Source organism: Delphinapterus leucas, chromosome 7, assembly GCF_059928025.1.
Source record: "Delphinapterus leucas isolate spDelLeu-1000000601 "Yukka" chromosome 7, BTC_Dleu_Yukka2, whole genome shotgun sequence".
NCBI lineage: Eukaryota > Metazoa > Chordata > Mammalia > Artiodactyla > Monodontidae > Delphinapterus > Delphinapterus leucas.
Window position 1 is genome coordinate 95,579,346 of NC_143135.1, and position 19,477 is coordinate 95,598,822.

Here is a 19,477-nt window from a genome sequence, read left to right on the forward strand (position 1 = left end):
CATAGTGACTATACCAATTTACATTCCCAGCAACAGTCTAGGAGGGATCTCTTTTCTCCATACCCTCTCCAGATAAATTTTTTTGTAGATTTTTTAAAATTTTGTTTATTTATTTATTTGGCTGTGCCGGGTCTTAGTTGCGGCATACGGGAACTTTAGTTGTGGGATCTAGTTCCCTGACCAGGGATGGTACCCGGGCCCCCTGCATTGGGAAGGCAGAGCCTTAGCAACTGGACCACCAGGGGAGTCCCGTTATTTGTAGACTTTTTAATGATGGCCATTTTGACCAGCGTGAGGTGGTACCTCATTGTAGTTTTGACTTGCATTTCTCTAATAATTAGCAATGCTGAACATCTTTTTGTGTGCCTATTGGCCATCTGTATGTCTTCTTTGGAGAAATGTCTATTTAGGTCTTCTGCCCATTTTTCAACTTGTTTGTTTGTTTTTTTGTTGTGAAAAGGGACATTTTAAAATGGAGCTAGTTAGGGCTTCCCTGCTGGTGCAGTGATTAGGAATCTGCCTGCCAGTGCAGGGGACACGGGTTCGAGCCTTGGCCCGGGAAGATCCCACATGCCGTGGAGCAGCTGGGCCCGTGTGCCACAACTACTGAGCCTGAGCTCTGGAGCCCGCAGGCCACAACTACTGAGCCCACGTGCCACAACTACTGAAGCTACCGCGCCTGGAGCCCGTGCTCTGCAACAAGAGAAGCCACGACAATGAGAAGCCCGCGCACCGCCACGAGGAGTAGCGCCCACTCGCCACAACTAGAGAAAGCCCGTGCACAGCAACGAAGACCCAACACAGCCAAAAATAAATAGATAAATAAATAAATTTATAAATAAATAAATAAATAAAATGGAGCTAGTTGGAGTGCCAAGTATGTTCACAAGAAGTAGGCTGCTGAGTAGAGATAGGGGCATTGGAATAGCGGAGATCAAGGGAAATAAGGCATTTTGAACACCTACCAGCAGTGGCCTTTCTCCCCACCCTCCAGGGGAGTTGGCCTTGTGTTTGGAGCAGGGGAACAAGTCCCAGAGAAAAGCTGGGCAAACAGGCTGGTCTCAGGCTGGTTCCATGCAAAGGGTACAAAGGGGTGTGGTGGGAGTTCAAGTTCTAGGGGAAGGAAGACGGCAAGCTGAGACTGGGAGGCAGAAGGTGTGTGAGTTCTCAAGGAAAAAGAGACAGTGACTCGGGCAAAGAACTTTGGCAGCTTCGAAGAACCCCTCATTTTCTTCTTATCAAAAGGGATGGGGCTTCCCTGGTGGCGCAGTGGTTGAGAGTCCGCCTGCCGATGCAGGGGAAACGGGTTCGAGCCCTGGTCCGGGAAGATACCACATGCCGCAGAGCAACTAAGCCCGTGCGTCACAACTACTGAGCCTGCGCTCTAGAGCCCGCGAGCCACAACTACTGAGCCCACGTGCCACAACTACTGAAGCCCGTGCACCTAGAGCCTGTGCTCTGCAACAAGAGAAGCCACCGCCATGAGAAGCCCGCACACCGCCACGAAGAATAGCCCCCGCTCGCCGCAGCTAGAGAAAGCCCGCTCGCAGCAACGAAGACCCAATGCAGCCAAAAAAAAAAAAAAAAACTTATTTTAAAAAATTTAAAGAAAAGGAAATGGAACTACGTCACAGGTAAGAAATGGAGAGATAAATATCACATTTTAAAAATATACTTCAGTATTGCTTGATTTTGTTATATATGTTATATTCTCATATTTTTTAACAATAAGGATTTTTTTTTAAAAGGCAACAGCCGGGACTCTGCCTAGTAGGTACCCCTCCACTGCCCGGACTCAGGTGCCTATACCCATCTTTACTGACTGTCTCCGGCAGCCTCCCTCTTTATCTGCCACTCTCTCCCAGGCCTGGGCTGCATTTCCCCAAGTGGCCAGCAGAGGGTCCTTCCACTGACAAATACACTTGAAAATCATTCTATCCAAAGATGAGAGAGAGAGAGAGAGGGAGACTGTCGGGGTGGACCAGAAACCTGGGGTGGTGAAAGCAGAACTGGGTCGGTTCCAAAGTCCACAATCCAATTTCTTTCCAGCTCCCATAGGATCCTGCTATCCCCCTTTCCCCATAAGTCCATAAAGCTCCTTACCAACTGCTTCTCCCACAAATCCCTGCCCAGAGCACCCTGTGTCTGCTAGATTAGCTCCCAGCACTAAGCTGAGACAGGAATTTTCTGCTTCTGCCTTGCTCCTCACAAGCCAGTTATCAACAACACTTAACCTATCTGGGTCTAGGGCACCTGTCCTGGATGGAGGCTGGCTTGGTGGTGGGAGGGGAGGCTCTGGGATGGGAATTGGGGAGGATCCTAGAAATAGGAGAGGATCAATTGCAGGGAATGGAGGAGGTCTATTTGAGGAAAGGGGAGGAGGATCCATTTTGGGCGTTGAGGGAAAGACCATGGTAGGAGATTGGAAATTCGTTCGGAGGATGAGAAATCAAAGCGTGCCCCCAGATTAGCAACATCAGCATAACCTGGGGACTTATTAGAGATGCAAATTCTCTGGCTCTATCCCAGCTACTGACTCAGAAACTCTGGGAAGGGGGCCTCATGATCTGTGTTGTAAGGAGCCCTCCAGGGGATACTCATGTGTGCTAAGCTTGAGAAGTACTTCTCTCGAGTTACAAGGTCTCTTCCAGGAGTTAGAGGTGTGCATTCTACGGAATCAAAGTTCTGTCTTGGAAGGTATGTGGAAGGAGTTGGGGGTATCTCCCAGAATGGGAAGGGTCTCTCCTAGTGGACCTCTAGAAGGTTGGAAAACTTTTATATCCTAGAATGGGAAGAAGCCTGTTCAGGGGAGTGGAGATGGATCTGCTTCATAAAATGGGAAGGTGACACTATTAGGGAATGAGGAAGTTGGACATAGTAGATCAAGTCATCGTTTAGAATGTGTAGTCTAGGTTTTGGATCCCTGGATCCACGACATGAGCTGTGTGACCTCATACTTGTACTTAACATTTCTGAGCTTCAGTTTCCTTATCTGAAACATGGGAGGATAATACTGGCCTCATAAATTTGTTGTGAGGACTGGTTAGACTGTTTAGTCAATACATGGCTATACAGTGGGTTTCCTGTGCACAAGTTCTGGGAATTCAGGGGAGACCGAGACAGACCTAGCTCTTTCTTCAGAGATCATATCTCTATGCTGAGAGCCTAGCACGTAGCAGGTATTCAGCAAATGTAGTTTCCCCTCCTTTGCCAAGGAAATGGGAGATTCTTCTGCAGGAAAAGAAATGACCTTGAACCATGGTAAGTCTGACCTGGAGAGTAAGGATGTATGATCTGTTCTTGAGCATTAACAGTCATCGTCTGTTGCTAAGCACTTGAACACTTGAGTCTCATAAGAACCTTTTCTTCTCAGAGGCAGATATGTAGGATTTTTTTATCATCCCCATGACATGGATGAGACTCAGAGAGGTGGAGAAATTTGCTTGAGTACAAAACTAGTAAAAGCACAAAGGGTAGAATGCAAATCTTCCAACTGCAAATTCAGGACATGGAAGATGTGTTCACAAAATGGGGAGAGGGTGTCCTGTGTCCTAGAGAATGGGGAGGCCTGTTTCAGGGAAGAGAAAGACTTTTAGTGGCTGCATGACAGGTGTTCTAACCCAGGGAATGGAATGTTCATCAGGGCAGTGGTTCTCAACTTTGTCCACTCAGTGGGATCAGTTGGAGAGCATCTTAAAATACTAATGCCTGAATTCTACCTTAGAGGTCAGCATGAACTGCTTTGGAGTGTTATCTAAACATCTTTTTTTTTTTTTTTTTTTTTTTTTTGCGGTACGCGGGCCTCTCACTGTTGTGGCCTCTCCCGTTGCGGAGCACAGGCCCCCGACGCGCAGGCCCAGCGGCCATGGCTCATGGGCCTAGCCGCTCCGCGGCATGTGGGATCTTCCCAGACCGGGGCATGAACCCGTGTCCCCTGCATTGGCAGGCGGACTCTCAACCACTGCGCCACCAGGGAAGCCCTAAACATCTTTTTGAAAGTCCCCAAGTGATGCTAACTCTCAAGCAAGGCTGAGGACTACTGCTCTGGGGCAGGGGGTATGAACCGCACAGGGTGGAAAACTGGCAGAAGACTTGGAAATGTTGGTCTCTGAAGATAGGGAAGGCTGTCCTGAGGAATGGGGACAGAGCATTTCTAAGGGAGGGGAGGAAATTTTCCTGAAAATTGGAAAGTTGTATGCCAGGGAATGGGGGGGGAGTGTCATTAAGCTATGGAGTTATCTTGAGAGAATGAAGAGCCTGTCTAGGAAGTGGAGGGAGACAGTCCATTTGGGAATAGGGTTCCCAGAGGCTTCATAGCAGAGAGGACTTTAGGGTTTAAGCCGTGTTCTGTTACCAACTAAATGTGTCCTCTTGACATGTGGCTTAACCGCACTATGCCTCAGTTTCTTTATCTGTAAAGAGAGGTTGTAACACCAGCCTCATAGGGATATTGTGAGGATTAAATGAGACAATGCAACTGTTGGGGGGGAATCTACAGTAGAGCACTGGGGGTTAACTTGGAGAATGGGGGTTCCTGAGGAACAGTGGTGATGTGGCGCATGGGGTCAGGGGAAGGTAGAGAGGGCTGTATGAAACTCTAAGTCACAGGGTGGGGCCTGGAGACGTCCTGCAGGGGCCGCCAGCCTCCAGGCTTCAGAGAGGCTGGCAGAGGGGGGGACCAGCGGGGGAGAGGTTTGACTGCTAGTAACCTCTCCTCTGCTGCAGCAAGGAGAGGCCTCAGCCACAGCAGCAGTACCAGCAGCCGCCCCTCCCATCCGTCTCTGCTGTGGGACAGGTGGGAATTTAAAAGCTCAGGTCACGTGTCTCTGCTGGTTAACCTACTTACCCCTTGAAGACTGGGGCGGGGGCAGGCGGGGGCCAAGAGGAGTTGCCTGAGGAAGGCGCGGAGCAGGGGAAAACCCCGAGAGTGCTCTGGGCACTTCCTTTTGAAGGCTTGTCGGGTGAGGGAGAGAATGCACACGTATGTGAGAAGACGCCAAAGACAGTGTTCTGTGAGCCCTGTGCACGCCCTGGCACACATGTGCCTCCAGCATCAGGCAATGACTGTCTTAAAGGCCTGAATTTGCCTGGGAGCATAAACATTTCTACAGTTGGAGCAGGCTGAGCTCTGGGTACCAGTTTAACCTTGGAGCTGCCTGCAAGCTCTCCCAAAGCAGCCACGCTCTGTCTCTCTTTAACTAGTCTCCTCGCCCTTAGAGAGGGAAAGGGTAGGCGGGGGAGGGGGTAGGGGGAGGGGGTAGGGGGAGGGGGCGGGGGGAGGGAGGATGTCCCAAGATTCTTGCTTTCAAAGCATTTTTATCTAGTTTGGGGATTCCCAGGGGATGCCTGAGCTCAAGGGCCAGAACTGAGGGAAATTAATGGGGGTGGTGGTGGTGCAGACAGGCTGACAGCTCCACAATCCCTTGAGAGTGACAGAATCTGCACCCCCAATTCCCCTCCCCCTCCGCCACCACCGTTGTATAGTCTGTAATCCAGGGACGTGTCCCCACTGAGTGACTTCAGCTCTCCCTTCCTCAGTGCCACCAAGTCGGCCCTTCGCTACCAATTCCCCAGTCCCGGGTCCACAACTGCACTCGCTGCGGCACCCCACGTCGCCGACGCGTCGCTCCCCTTCGCCGTCCTCGCCCCCCGCGGGTTGCGGGGCGGCGCGGGCTCTTTAAGAACAGCGGGAAGGGCGAGCAGCAGCTTGGAGGAGAGCGCAGTCGCCCGGCGGGTTCGGGAGGACAAGGCACCGAGGATCGGGCTCAGGGAACCAGGTGTGCGCCGCCAAGCTGAGTAGGGGCGCGCCCCTGTCGCCCCTCCCCAACCCTGTCATCTCTCTTCAGACCTGAGGCCCGAGCCCTCCCCTGTCGCCCGCCCCGGCCCGGCCCCGGCCCGGCCCGGCCGCCGGGACCGGGAGCCGGGACGCCGGTGCCGCAGCCGGAGGCAGGTAAGAGGGCCTGGAGTCTCCATCCTCCGCCCGCGGCAGCGCTAAGCATCTCGGCTCCGCACCGGCCCGGGGGCACCTCAAGGTGACCAGGCTTGCGGAAGATGGGAGGGGGATGAGCCCGCCATGGGGGGCTTAGTTGGCAGTGGGGATTTTGAGTCCCGGTGGTGCGCCCATCTCTGGGGAGAGCCCAGGGCGCGCGGACCGAGGGGCGCAGGCGGGAGGGGCTAGCCAGGGCGTCTCGCCCAGGGATGGGGAGGGAACGCAGCGGGAAGCCCAGAGCCTCCTCTTCCTCCGCCTTCTCCTGGTCCACCCTGTGCTCACCCTGCTACCCTGACCTCCTAGCCTGCAGTCTCCGCCAGCCGCCCCTTCCCACCCACCCCCCATCCAGTCCCCTGGGGCTGCTGGCCTGCGGGGTAAGGAGATTAGAGCCTCCGTGGGGAGGAGGGAGCGGGTGCGGGCTTCGAGGGGCCGAGCTGGGGCCAGGCTAGGGCTGGGGCTGCCCGGGACCGAGGAGAGGTCGGGACTGATCGTTGCTGCGCGGGGAGTGGTGGTTGGGGGAGGGCAGATGCTCTGGCGGTGGGATGTGGGCTGCTCCCAGTAGCTGGTCTACCCTGAGAAGGAGGTGGGGAGTGGGGGCGAGGGCACATTAGAAAGCAAAGGAGCTCTGAGCCAGGGATCGGGGTCTGCCCCAAACTGAGCAGGCCCTCTCCCTGCAGGCCGGCGGCGGCGTGATGGCGGAGAAGGCGCTGGAGGCCGTGGGCTGTGGACTAGGACCTGGGGCTGTGGCCATGGCCGTGGCTCTGGAGGATGGGGCGGAGCCCCCTGTGCTGACCACACACCTGAAGAAGGTGGAGAACCACATCACCGAAGCCCAGCGCTTCTCCCACCTACCCAAGCGCTCAGCGGTGGACATCGAGTTTGTGGAGCTGTCCTATTCCGTGAGGGAGGGACCCTGCTGGCGCAAACGGGGTAAGGGAGCAGCCTGATGGGGAGTTGTGAGCCCCCACGGGTTGCCCCTTTGGGAGCATGAGGCCTGGATGTCCCCTCTTCTGCAAATCCGGCAGGAGTGGGTCCACTAAAATCTATGCACCTCATTCACTGTGCACACAGCTGAGGTGCCGGGGGTCTGCACTCCCCCTACACCTGTAAGCACCATGGGACACTAGATTCAATTGGTTATTTCCTCTTCCAAGTTGACACTATCACCTCTGGTCCATGAGGAGTTTTCCTTTGTTGTTTCAGGTAGAGCTCCTGCCTCTGAGGGCTGATATGAGAAAGTAGGGGCTGTGCTGCAGGGGTTGTCCTCAGTGGTTAGCAAAAATCCTTGGACCTACAGAGCTCTGCTAATTTTAAAAGATGTTCTCATTCCTGTCTTCTTACTTCGTTCTTGCCAAAGTCCTCCGAGACATGGAAGGTGAAGGCTTGACAGGATAGATGACATCCATGTGTTAGTAATAAGGAAACTGAGGCCCAGAGAAGTTGAGTAACTTGACCAATGTCACACAGCTAATAAGTGGCAGACTTGGGACCAGAAGCCAGGTTTTCCAGCTCTCCATGCAGCGTTCCTTTCTCTCTCTTAACTTCCCTGTTAAGCATTCCCATCTCCTCCTTGTTTCTCCCATTAGGACAGTGGGGTAAGGTCTGGCTGGGGCTCTGAGTTCCTTTGAACCCTAAGCATCTCCTGCATCCCTTGCAGCTTTTGCCCCCCACCCCATCCTCCCTGCCCTGGGCAGGTTGAGCTGGGAATAGGGAAGCTGGGGTTTTCCCCAGAGCCTGGGTGTGGATCAGAGGTGGAGCTGGGACATTGTTCTCTGAGGTTTAAGAAATGTTTGGGGTGCTTCAGAGCAGGGCTGAGCCTGAGCTCTCTCTGCACTCCCTACCCTCACTCCCATGAGGGACCAAAAGGTCACAGGGCTTGAACCACTGGAAACTGAGGCATCCGGGCTCCGTGCTCGGCACCTTGACCCAAAGCAGCCTCCCGGCCCAGTGAGGAGGGAGCTGTTATTTTCCCATAGCCCTCACGGTTTTAAGGAGAAATGAAGATACAAAAGAAATGTGTCTAGATGGGCCAGCTCTCTTGCTTCAAGCCACCGGCCACAACAAATGGGCACCCCTGACCAGGTCCTTCCCTGCTTTGTCCTTGCCAGCCCCATTCCGCTTTACTGGCCATTTTGCCGTCTCGTCCATCCCTTGCCCCTTTCTCTGCCCTCTGTCCTGCCCTTTCTGCCTTCTCTTTTCACTTGAATCCCTGTCCCCTTCTCTGGAGGACAGAAGGCAATCAGAGGTAGGCAGAGAGGAAAAAGAGCAAGGGGCGTGGAGAGAGGGAGATTTCTGTCTTCCCCACGTAAGGATTTGTCACTCACCTCTCCTAATTACAAAGGACATTTCTTGATTTTTAAAACCCTTTTCTATTAATTATTATTAATTATCTTACTTATTATTCATAGTAACCTTATTATGTCCTTGGGAGGAGATATACTATCCTTATTTTATAGATGAGGAAATGGAGGCCCTGAAGGATTGACTTCATAAAACTGTGAAGAGAGTTACTGACTGAGGCAGACCTAGAACTGTGGTGGGTCTCCATCCTGAAGGCATGGCAGGCCCCTCCCATGCTGAGCAGTTGTGGTCCAGCAGGAGCCCCAAGACATGGGTTCCTAGCCACTTGTAAGCTGTGTGACTTTGGGCAGGCTGCTTACCCTCTCTTGGCCTTACTTTCCTCATCTGTAAACAGGGATGATAAGAACACCCACCACACAGGCTTGTTGTGCGGCTCAGCTGAGATGTTAGCTGTGAAGATGCTTTGTGAAAGGCAAGCATAGGGTGATATTTGAATTCGGCAATAGTGTTCAATCGAGTGCTTGGTGGGGATTAAATGAAGGGAGGGGTCATCACTGTCAATTTCTTCCCCTGCAAAAGAAATTGCTTCCTGTGAGTAGCTCTGAAAGGCATACACTGGCATGCACAACCACACGTCTTTCTAATTGACGGTGATGATGAATGAGGCAGAGGGTCGGAATCCATGATTTCCCCTCTCCCAGTAAAGAACTTGCTGTGTGTGTGACCTTGGGTAAGTCACTGGATGTCTCTGGGCCCCAGCTGCCTCATCCATGTTGCTACAGCGGTGACTGAGGCAATGAGCTTTGTAAACTGGAAAGCACCACACGGGCAGTTGGTGTGATCAGGATCCCAGAGTGGGCAGCAGCTGATCCCCTGTCTGACCGGATATGTCCAGAGGGACGGCTGGGTTCTGTGGAGGGAGCGTGAAAGATCACATCCCTTCACTGCCTCTGCTAAGGAGGTAGAATGGAGAGGGAATTGGGCTCCGTACGGGTGGGAGGAGGGTGGTAGTGAGCAAAGTACCTGGTAGGGGATTGGTGTTTCCGCCTCACTGAGGCAGGTCTGCAAGCACAGCAGGCAAGGCCAGCCTCCTTGGCTTCATTCCTCTCCACCCACTTGTCTCACCAGTTGACTCCATGGAGTCTCTGCCCTTTGTTCCCTGGATTGTATTACATATATGCTGTTGTATAGCAGAGCTTTTCCTCCCAAAGCCTGGAGAGCCTCTGCCTGCCTTTTCCATTTTGAAATGCTGTTCATCCTTCAAGACTTAGCTCAAATGCCACCTCTTCCATGAAGCCATTCCTGATTTTCCCCTTGCCCTTCTACCCTCATCAATTCCATTTTCTGCATTCTCATTGCACATGATTTGTACTTCTCTTATAACCCTTATTTTATCTTTCTTCAGATCCATAGATGGTTTCTTGTCCATCTTTTTAACCTAGACTATCACCATCTTGAGTGCAGGAACTATGTCTTCCTCATTCTTTTGGTGCACTGTCTGGTACAGAGCTTGGAATGTAGTATATATCAATAAGCGCTTGCCAAATGGGATTAATTATAAAATGTCACTAGTTTTTAATGGGCTCTATGTGCCAAGCACTGTGTCATATGCTTTACATATATTATCTCATTGAATCCTTATAGCAACCCTATGAGATGGGTACTATCATCCTCATTTTACAGATGAGGGACCTGGAGCTCAGAGAGGTTAAGCAACTTGCCCAAGGTCACACAGCTGGTAAGTGTGGAGCCAGAATTTGAACGTAGATCCACCCGACTCCAAACTGGTTCTCTTAATGCATATGCTGCCTCCCAGTGAGTGAATGAACGGTGAGACTTTACTGGGCCATGTTAGGGTCTGCAGAGACAAGCCTGGTGGGCAGAGAGAGCACCCCGAAGAAGGCTTTTTAGAATGAGGCCAAGGCTCTGAGAACACACACTCATAGGACCAACACTTACTGAGCATCTAGTATGTGCCAGCCAGTCTGCTAAGGTTACAAAGATGAGAAAGACACAGACCCTTCCCCCAAGGAGCTCACTGACTAAGAGGCTGGAGGAGGGGAATGAGGGGCAGGCACATGAAGTAACAAACGTGTTGACGTATGAGAAGTGCTGTGGGAGCGCAGAGGACAGCCAGCCAGCTCGGGCTGGATCGTTGGGAAAGCCTTCCTGGAGGGGATGAGCGAGTGGCCGCTGTGTTTGCAGAAGAGTAGAGTCTACTGTAACTTTGATCTCCTCTCCACGCCCATCCGTCAGATGTGGGGGTTTTCCCACGACCTTCAGAAGAGCACTGCCGGGCTTCCCTGGTGGCACAATGGTTAAGAATCCGCCTGCCAGTGCAGGGGACAAGGGTTCAAGCCCTGGTCCGGGAGGATCCCACATGCCGCGGAGCAACTAAGCCTGTGCGCCACAACTACTGAGCCTGCGCTCTAGAGCCCGTGAACCACAACTACTGAAGCCCGCGTACCTAGAGTTTGTGCTCCGCAACAAGAGACGCCATCGCAATGAGAAGCCTGCGCGCTGCAACGAAGAGTAGCCCCCCGCTAGCCGCAACTACAGAAAGCCCGTGCGCAGCAACGAAGACCCAATGCAGCCCAAAATAAATAAATTAATTAATTAAAAAAAAAAAAAAAAAAGAAGAACATTGTCACCTTGGGTACTTTGACATTAGTGGTGGTCGTTTCTAGGGGGACGGGATGAGAGGGTATAGGTTATTGTTGGGGCTCTGAGGGTCTCTCCTCCATCCTAACCAATTCACGGTGAGTAGGGACTGCCTATTTCACTGACAGCCATGGCTCCTAAGAGTTTGGGGTGTCTCTGTTCACTGTAGCCCTGATCAAAAGTTCCTCCCTCCCTCACTGCAGGTTATAAGACTCTCCTTAAGTGCCTATCAGGTAAATTCTGCCGCCGGGAGCTGATTGGCATCATGGGCCCCTCAGGGGCTGGCAAGTCCACGTTCATGAACATCTTGGCAGGATACAGGTGAGGACAAGGCTGGGGTAGAGTGGGGGCAGGACCAGGCAGAGGGGTCCCCTGGGGAGCACAGAAGTTGTTCTGAAGTGACGCTGAGCCCCATCCCCAACCAACGTTCCTTCAGGGAGTCTGGAATGAAGGGGCAGATCCTGGTCAACGGGAGGCCGAGGGAACTGAGGACCTTCCGAAAGATGTCCTGTTACATCATGCAGGACGACATGCTGCTGCCACACCTCACAGTGTTGGAAGCCATGATGGTGAGAGCAGGGTGGCCAGCCCCTCCTCCTAGTTCTCCCTTTATCTGCTGTCCCCATCCTTCCCATTGGCTAAGGGGTCAAGCCTGCGCCCCCTCCCACACATATCTGATCCGCCTTCTCTCTGGGCCCCAGGTCTCTGCTAACCTGAAGCTAAGTGAGAAGCAGGAGGTGAAGAAGGAGCTGGTGAGTGGGGGAGGGTGGGGGGAGGGGGATGGGACAGCTGCCCTTTTCAGTGCTGCTGAGTTCTGGGGCCCCCGAGTTGGGTGGTAGGAGAGGGGCGGCCAAGGCTGGGACATCACGCTTCAGGGAGATGCTTACTTAAGTTGGGGTGGTGCTGGGGGAAGCAGAGACTCTGAAGCTGACCTGGGGTGGGTGGGTGGCCGGGCCAGGTGACAGAGATCCTGACAGCACTGGGCCTGATGTCCTGCTCCCACACGAGGACAGCCCTACTCTCCGGAGGGCAGAGGAAGCGCCTGGCCATCGCCCTGGAGTTGGTCAACAACCCACCTGTCATGTTCTTTGATGAGCCCACCAGGTATCTCTCCCACTCCTCTCCCACCAGGATGCCTCCTCCCCTCAGCCCAGAGCCAGGGCTAGAGGCTGCATCTGCTCCACTGCTGGAGACAAGAGCATGTGTTTGCAGCCTCCTGGGACCAGAGAAGGGCTCCACCCCTGCCAGTCCTGTTGCCATAGCAGCCCCATCCTTCACCCTAGCAGAAATCCCGATGTCCTCCTTGACAGATGTCGCCTCGCCTGCTCCTTCTCTCCCCCACAGCCAATCAATCGCCAAGTCCTGCTTTTTCTACGTTCTTTTTCCATCTCTCAGATTCACCCCACCCCCATTCTTAGTGCCAGTGCTTAAATTCAGGACACCATCAACTCTTGCCTGCATTTCTGCCATAGACTCCTATCTCCTCATCTCCAGTCTCTCCCAGCCCATCCTTCTTCCAAACTGCAACCAGAGTGAACTTTCTAAAAGAAAAGTCTGGCAATACTCACTCCCCTGCTTAAAAATATGCAGTGATTCCCATTTGCCCTCAGAATGAAGTCAGAGGACTTACAAGGTCCTGGTCTGAACCTATTTCTCTGGCCTCACGTCTTGCTTCACACTGTCTTGTATTTCATGCTCTAATAATACTGAATCACTTATAATTCTCTTAGTCCAGCCATGTGTTTCATGCCTCTGAGCTTTGCACATGCTGTGTCTTCTGCCTGGAATGCCCTTCACCACCGCACCTGCCCTTCCTCCCTCCCTCACCTGGCTTAGCTCTTTCTTCTGCCAGACTCACTCAGGAACCTTTTCTGACTACCCTCCAACACCTTTGTACAAGAGAGCTGAATCCTCCCCCCCCACTTCACCCCATGTTTCTACAGCATGGTGCACATTATCTCAAATGATCTGTGCATTTCTCTCTCTCTCCCTCCCAACCAGAGTCTATGCCTTATTTATTCATCTTTGTAATCCCAGTGCCTGGCATTCAACAGGTGCTTAATAATAGCTTGTTACACCTGACAGTACTCTGGGCTTCTTGGTACCTCCAAATGCCTGAATCGTACAGTGTGGATGGGATAAAGCGATGGCCAGGGTGACCCCCTTCCTGCCAGCTCCCTCGCCCTCATAGCAGCTGCCCCACCCGAACAGTCCCTTCCCTTGTCTCTGCCCACCTCACCCCGCCCCCTGGTGGCCTCTCTCCGGACAGTGGTCTGGACAGCGCTTCCTGTTTCCAAGTGGTGTCCCTCATGAAGTCTCTGGCCCAGGGGGGCCGTACTATCATCTGTACCATCCACCAGCCCAGTGCCAAGCTCTTTGAGATGCTTGACAAGGTGAGGGTCTCTAGGACTCAAAGGTGACCGGCCTGCGATAGGGAGAGGGAAGGGGTCAGTAGAGGTGTCGTGGGACCTGCCTGACCCGCTCGTGGTGTTTTCCTCGTCCTTCTCTTTCTGCCTCAGCTCTACATCCTGAGCCAGGGTCAGTGCATCTTCAAGGGCGTGGTCACCAACCTGATCCCCTATCTGAAGGGGCTCGGCCTGCACTGCCCCACCTACCACAACCCAGCTGACTTCAGTGAGTGGGGGCCTGTTGGTAGGGGCTGGGTTATGGTGGCGGGCCAAACCTGGGGGTTCAGATCATGCATTTGGGCCTCCCGGGGGCAGAGATCTCACTGTCGCCTGCCTTCCGCGCACACCCTAGGAAGGGCTGGCTTGCCCTTGGGAAGCAAGGATAGATCTTAGCTGAGCACACCCCTCTGTGTCCCCCAGTCATCGAGGTGGCCTCTGGCGAGTACGGAGACCTGAATCCCCTGCTGTTCAGGGCTGTGCAGAATGGGCTCTGTGCCATGGCAGAGAAGAAGAGCAGCCCTGAGAAGAATGAGGTCCCTGCCCCCTGTCCCCCTTGCCCTCCGGTGAGTAGGGGTGGAGAGGGCAGAGTGCAGAGTGGGGGAGGAGAGAGAGGACCTTGGACATGGCCCTGCCAAAGAGGACATGCCCCAGAGGCATCACAACCACTGGGTACTTAGAAAGAACCCAGGACTTGGAATAGACCTGCTATTAGCTGTGTGACTTTGGGCACATTACTTAACCCCTCTGAGCTTCGACTTTCTCATTCATTTATTTGTTCAACAAATTCTTACTGAGCATCTGTAGCACGTTGTCCTTAGTGCCACCTGGTAAGCAAGACTGAAGCTGTCTCTGGCCTCGTGACCAGTGTGGTTTACTATCATCACTAACCTGGAGGTGATGATACTTATTTCACAGGGTTATTGGGAGGACTGATTAGATCATCACACAAAGCTCTTCGCCCCGTAGCTGGTACAGTTGGTGTTCATTCCATGCCAGCTCTTTTCCTTAAATGAGATACTATAACCCTGGAAGACTGGGAGGGTCATTGTTGCTGTTGTCATCATTATTATCATTGTTAATAATATTGTGAAACTGGTGGCATAAAGGTATTATACCCTTAGGGTAAATGTTTTCAATGGATTAAAGAGTAGTGACTGGGGAATTCCCTGGTGGTCCAGTGGTTAGGACTCTGTGATTTCACTGCTGAGGGTGTGGGTTCGATCCCTGGTCGGCCAGTAAGCTGCGCAGTGCGGCCAAAAAAATAAATAAATGAATAAAATAAATAAAGAGAAGTGACTGATCTATTAGTAGCCCCCATGGGTGTCCTTAACTCCTTTCTATCTCCTCCCTCCCAAGTTTTTTCTCCCTCTTTGTGTCTCTCTCTGAGTCCCACTCTGATTCACACCGCTAAGGCCAGCTTCCAGGTACCCAACTCAATGGTGGAGAATTCTGGAGGACCCTTGCTCCAGGGACGGGCTCAGGAGTTTTCCCACCAGCTGAGCTGGGTGCGTGGTGGGGGGTAGGGTAGGCTCACCTGATCCAGTTTCCTCTCTCCAGGAAGTGGATCCCATTGAAAGCCACACATTTGCCACCAGCACCCTCACACAGTTCTGCATCCTCTTCAAGAGGACCTTCTTGTCCATCCTCAGGGACACGGTGAGACATCAAGTTGGGGGAGGGGAGGCTGGCATAAGCCTGGCCTTGTGGGGTGTAGGATCCCAGCAGCTGGGATGGTGATGGGGCCCCTCCCCCAACAGCTCCCCCTAATGCCCCCGTGGGTCTCTGTGCTTGTGAGGGCACACCCACATTCCTACCCAAGTGTGACCTGCCCATCCCTAGCCTGTGATCCGTCCCCACTCCTCGTCATCACCCCTCACACAGGTCCTGACCCACCTGCGGTTTATGTCCCATGTGGTGATCGGCGTGCTTATTGGTCTCCTCTACCTGCACATCGGTGACGATGCCAGCAAGGTCTTCAACAACACGGGCTGCCTCTTCTTCTCCATGCTCTTCCTCATGTTTGCCGCCCTGATGCCAACTGTGCTCACCTGTGAGCCGAGCTGCCCTGGGCGTGGGATGGGAGTGGGAGGCACGGGGTAAGGCCAGGGTGCTGGACAGCTGTTCCTAATCGGCCTGTGTCCTCAGTCCCCTTAGAGATGGCCGTCTTCATGAGGGAGCATCTCAACTACTGGTACAGCCTCAAAGCGTATTACCTGGCCAAGACCATGGCCGATGTGCCCTTCCAGGTGAGCCTCTTCCTCCCCCGCCACTGCCTCCCTCCTGTCTTGCTCCTTCCATCCTTGCTTGCTTGCCTCCCTTAACCTTGTTACCTGCCATCCTTTCCTTGACTTCTTCTCACTTAGCAACAGGTGGTGAGCACCTACCATGCACCAGGCTCCATGCCAGGCACTAGGGATATAGCAACAAACATGATGGAAGTAGTCCTGACCTTGTGGAACTTATGTTCCAGTGAGAATAAGAGAGGACAAACAGAAAATGATGAAAATAACAGCCCTACAAATGACTCTGTGAATGTTATTCGAGGCAGTAGAGAATAGCGTGGGCTCTGGAGCCGTACTGCTCCTCGTTAGCTGTGAGACTTTGGGCAAGTCACCTAGTCACTCTTTGCTTTAGTGTCTCATCTATAGAATGGAATGATGGTAGTATCTACCTCGCGATTGGTTATGAGAAGGAAATGAGCTAATACATGTAAAGTACTTCCACTGCCCTGTACCAAGCACCAGGGCCACCAGTAATCCGCAGGGCACCTTTAAGCAAGTTAGAAAACGTGTCCCTTCCTCAGGGTGGAGGCTGCCCTGTGCTAGGGTGAGAAGAGCTCAGCTGGGGCTCCACCTCTGGTTGCCTCTTGGTTGGGCGCCTTGTGCAGGGAAGAACTTGCCCTACTGTACGTGGTAGGCTCGGTCCCTGTCCTCCAGGAGTTGATGGCATCCAGGGGAACAAAACCCTCTCATATATACAGTTAATTAATTAACAATATAAGGAATATGCTGGTCCAGATGGGAAGGACCTTCAGAGAAGTCACCGTGCCTGAACGGGTCCGAGCGGGCCTGATGGAAGAGGTGAGACTGGAGGATGAATGAGGTTCTTAGAGCCGGGGTGGAAGGGGATGTGTCAAGTTCATGAGACTGCATGAACAGGAGTGCAGAGGCAGGAGCAGGCACGGATGCTCTAGCAATTGCTGTCCTAGAGGTTCTGCCTGGGTGGAGTGGAGGGTCTTGGCCTCTGCCCAGCCCTGTGCCCACTCCCCAGGTGGTGTGCCCCGTGGTGTACTGCAGCATCGTGTACTGGATGACGGGCCAGCCAGCTGAGACCAGCCGCTTCCTGCTCTTCTCAGCCCTGGCCACTGCCACGGCCTTGGTGGCCCAGTCTTTGGGGCTGCTGATCGGAGCTGCCTCCAACTCCCTACAGGTGAGGGGCTGGTAGGTGGCGACCCCCAAGAGGGGGGACGGAGTCTGGTGGAAGGAATCAGGGGCTGGCCTAAGGAATGGGATGGATCTATGGGAAACCTGGGGGCCACCCCAGTCCTGGGTCTGTCCTGATCACCCCTGTGATGGCCCGGTCGCCTTCCCTCCCCTCCAGGTGGCCACATTTGTGGGCCCAGTTACCGCCATCCCTGTCCTCTTGTTCTCCGGTTTCTTTGTCAGCTTCAAAACCATCCCCACTTACCTGCAATGGAGCTCCTACCTCTCCTATGTCAGGTCAGTGCCCCTTCCTCACCATCTGCCCCTGCCCCTCCCTGTAGGAGGCCAGGCCCCGAGCGTGAGAGATTGCACCTGGGCTCTAGCAGTTTGCCCAGGGAGCAGGGTCCCTGTGCTCTGTGTCCCGCTCTGATGCCCTTGCTTGCCTAGGTATGGCTTTGAGGGTGTGATTCTGACCATCTATGGCATGGAGCGAGGAGACCTGACCTGCTTGGAGGAACGCTGCCCTTTCCAGGAACCACAGAGCATCCTCCGAGCGCTGGATGTGGAGGATGCCAAGCTCTACATGGACTTCCTGGTCTTGGGCATCTTCTTTCTGGCCCTGCGGCTGCTGGCATACCTTGTGCTCCGTTACCGGGTCAAGTCAGAGAGATAGAGCTTTGCCCTGGCCTGCGCCCCAGCCCCTGCAGCAGGAAGCCCCCGGCCCCGGCCCTTTGGGACTGTTTTAACCTTGTAGACTTGGGCCCTGGCTGCTGGTGCAGCCGTCCTCCCCTCTCTCAGATCCTCCACAGGCTGGCCGTTGGACTGCGCTCCCAGCCGTGGCCCTGGGGCTGGGGGTGCCAGGCCTCCCCGCCACGCCCAGGAGTCTTCCCAAGTTGATGCGGTCTGTAGGTCTGTAGCTTCCTCCCTCCTCTTTCCAACATCTGCATGCAAAGACCACGGGGAGGCTGCCACCCGCCTTCTGCCCCCACAACTCCCCTCCTCTGTTGTCTGTCTGGGAGCCCCAGGCTCTCCAGGCCCCCTGACAACTGACCAAAGTGGCCCCCCCGGGGGTCCCCACCACACAAGTGTTTGTAAACTGGGCTGTTATAAGGTTGGTGTTCCAGGGCTGGGCCCTGGTGGGGTCCCCTGGATGTCCCATTTGGACGTTGGAATGGAGCAGGGATGGACTCTGGAAGTCTCTTCCTCCTCCTCACCTCTCCCTGCCCCTAGACCCTGGCTGATTTGGACAATCTGTTGGGACAGAAGCTGGGTTTTCTGTCTGGATCATCCCTCCCAATCCTGGGGATTGGAGAGGCCTGGCGCCATGGGCTGTCCCCTGGACTCCACCCCGTCACCTCTGGTGGGGGCTGGGCCTGTGGCACCTCTGCAATAATGTCTGTGTTTCTCTCCCATCTGCCACTGGAACTGGAGAATGCACTTCATTCTCAGGGGTGAGTGGGAGAAGACCCAAGCCTCCTTTCTCACTGCTCGCGTGGTCCCGCAATGCTCCCTCACCTCTCCTGAGTTACAGGCACATATATGCGAACAGGCAATCTCGGCCCTACACACACTCGCTGTCCCGCTGTGGCTCACAGGAAGAGTGATGGTGGTGGTGACGGTGGGTGCTGTGGGAAGGGCTGTGTCAACCTCCTCCCGGGAATTCCGCTTTGATTCTAAGGATGAGGCTGGTGCTGCCCGGGGCGTCTCCAGGATCTGCAGGTGTCTACCCACCAGTCTTCCCTCCCTCCCTCCGTCCCAAGCCAGGGGTGGCACAGGGCACCAGCTCCCTGGAGTTCAGGAGCCCACACAAGCACAAGCATGAGCATAAGATGGACTTGGCCGCTGCCACCCCATGGCTCTTCTTTTGTGTGTCAAGCTGGCGGTCTCACTCCCCCTCTCCTTCCATGGCCACTTGCTGCTCATTCAAACTCTTGTCCGCGTCTCTCCACCTGCTTTCTATCAGCCAAGGTGGGCCCTGGGCACCAGAGCAGCATGCCCACGGCACCAGAGCGACAGACACACCTAGAACATGTCTGGCTTTCCTGGGGGTGCGGGTCCAGGCTCATTCTTCTTCTGATTTCACCTTCCCCTAGGGCTCTTGTCCCCCCTTTGTCCTGTACACACACCTCTCTACCTTCCTTGCCCTGCCACGGATTCTCCCCATCACACAGAGATGCCAGGTGTATTTGTGGGAGTTCACCCATTATTAATAAAACCTATATTTATACAGTATGCAGTGTGTAAATGTGTGTGGGTCTGGCACCTGGTACCATGGGCTGTGAGAGCTCTTGGCAAGAAGTCTATGAGCTTCAGGGAGGCTGTGGCAGGGGATGGGAAGTCAAGCTGGTGAATGTGTATCTTATGGGATATTTGTATCAAGCTTCACGTCTTACAGGTGCTTATGTTCATTATCTCAAGGGAGCGTCAGGTCAACCCTGCATTATCTCTCACGACAATCCATTTTGCAGATGAGCGAACTGAGACTTGGATTAAGTAACTTGCCCAAGGACCCTTAGCTAATGGAAGTGGGAACCAGCTCTGACAACCAGGTCTTCTGCCTCTGGACTCCTCATCCTTGGCCTTGGCCCATGATGCTTGTTACTGGTGGATCTGCAAGCTGCGTGCAGGGGCTCTGTGTCTGCGGCATAGGTGCATTGTTGCCTGAGTGATATGTGACTCTCTTTTCAGAACTCACT

The 19,477-nt window shown here is 53.8% G+C and overlaps 1 protein-coding gene across 2 annotated transcripts; it reads left to right on the forward strand.

The window, feature by feature from the left end:
• Nucleotides 1–6,313: 6,313 nt before the first annotated feature.
• ABCG4 (ATP binding cassette subfamily G member 4) lies at nucleotides 6,314–18,781 on the forward strand. Of its 2 annotated transcripts, none has more exons than XM_022560382.3 (14): nucleotides 6,314–6,919; nucleotides 11,155–11,272; nucleotides 11,388–11,520; nucleotides 11,653–11,703; nucleotides 11,910–12,055; nucleotides 13,221–13,344; nucleotides 13,471–13,585; nucleotides 13,780–13,922; nucleotides 14,917–15,015; nucleotides 15,241–15,409; nucleotides 15,505–15,605; nucleotides 16,630–16,788; nucleotides 16,960–17,078; nucleotides 17,229–18,781. In XM_022560382.3, the coding sequence occupies exons 1-14, from the start codon at nucleotides 6,682–6,684 to the stop codon at nucleotides 17,452–17,454; spliced, it is 1,941 nt and encodes a 646-aa protein (XP_022416090.1). In that variant the 5' UTR covers nucleotides 6,314–6,681; the 3' UTR covers nucleotides 17,455–18,781. The 2 variants fall into 2 exon arrangements, with proteins under 2 accessions (XP_022416090.1, XP_022416091.2); XM_022560383.2 differs by lacking the exon at nucleotides 6,314–6,919 and adding an exon at nucleotides 8,343–10,028.
• The last annotated feature ends 696 nt before the right edge of the window (nucleotides 18,782–19,477 follow it).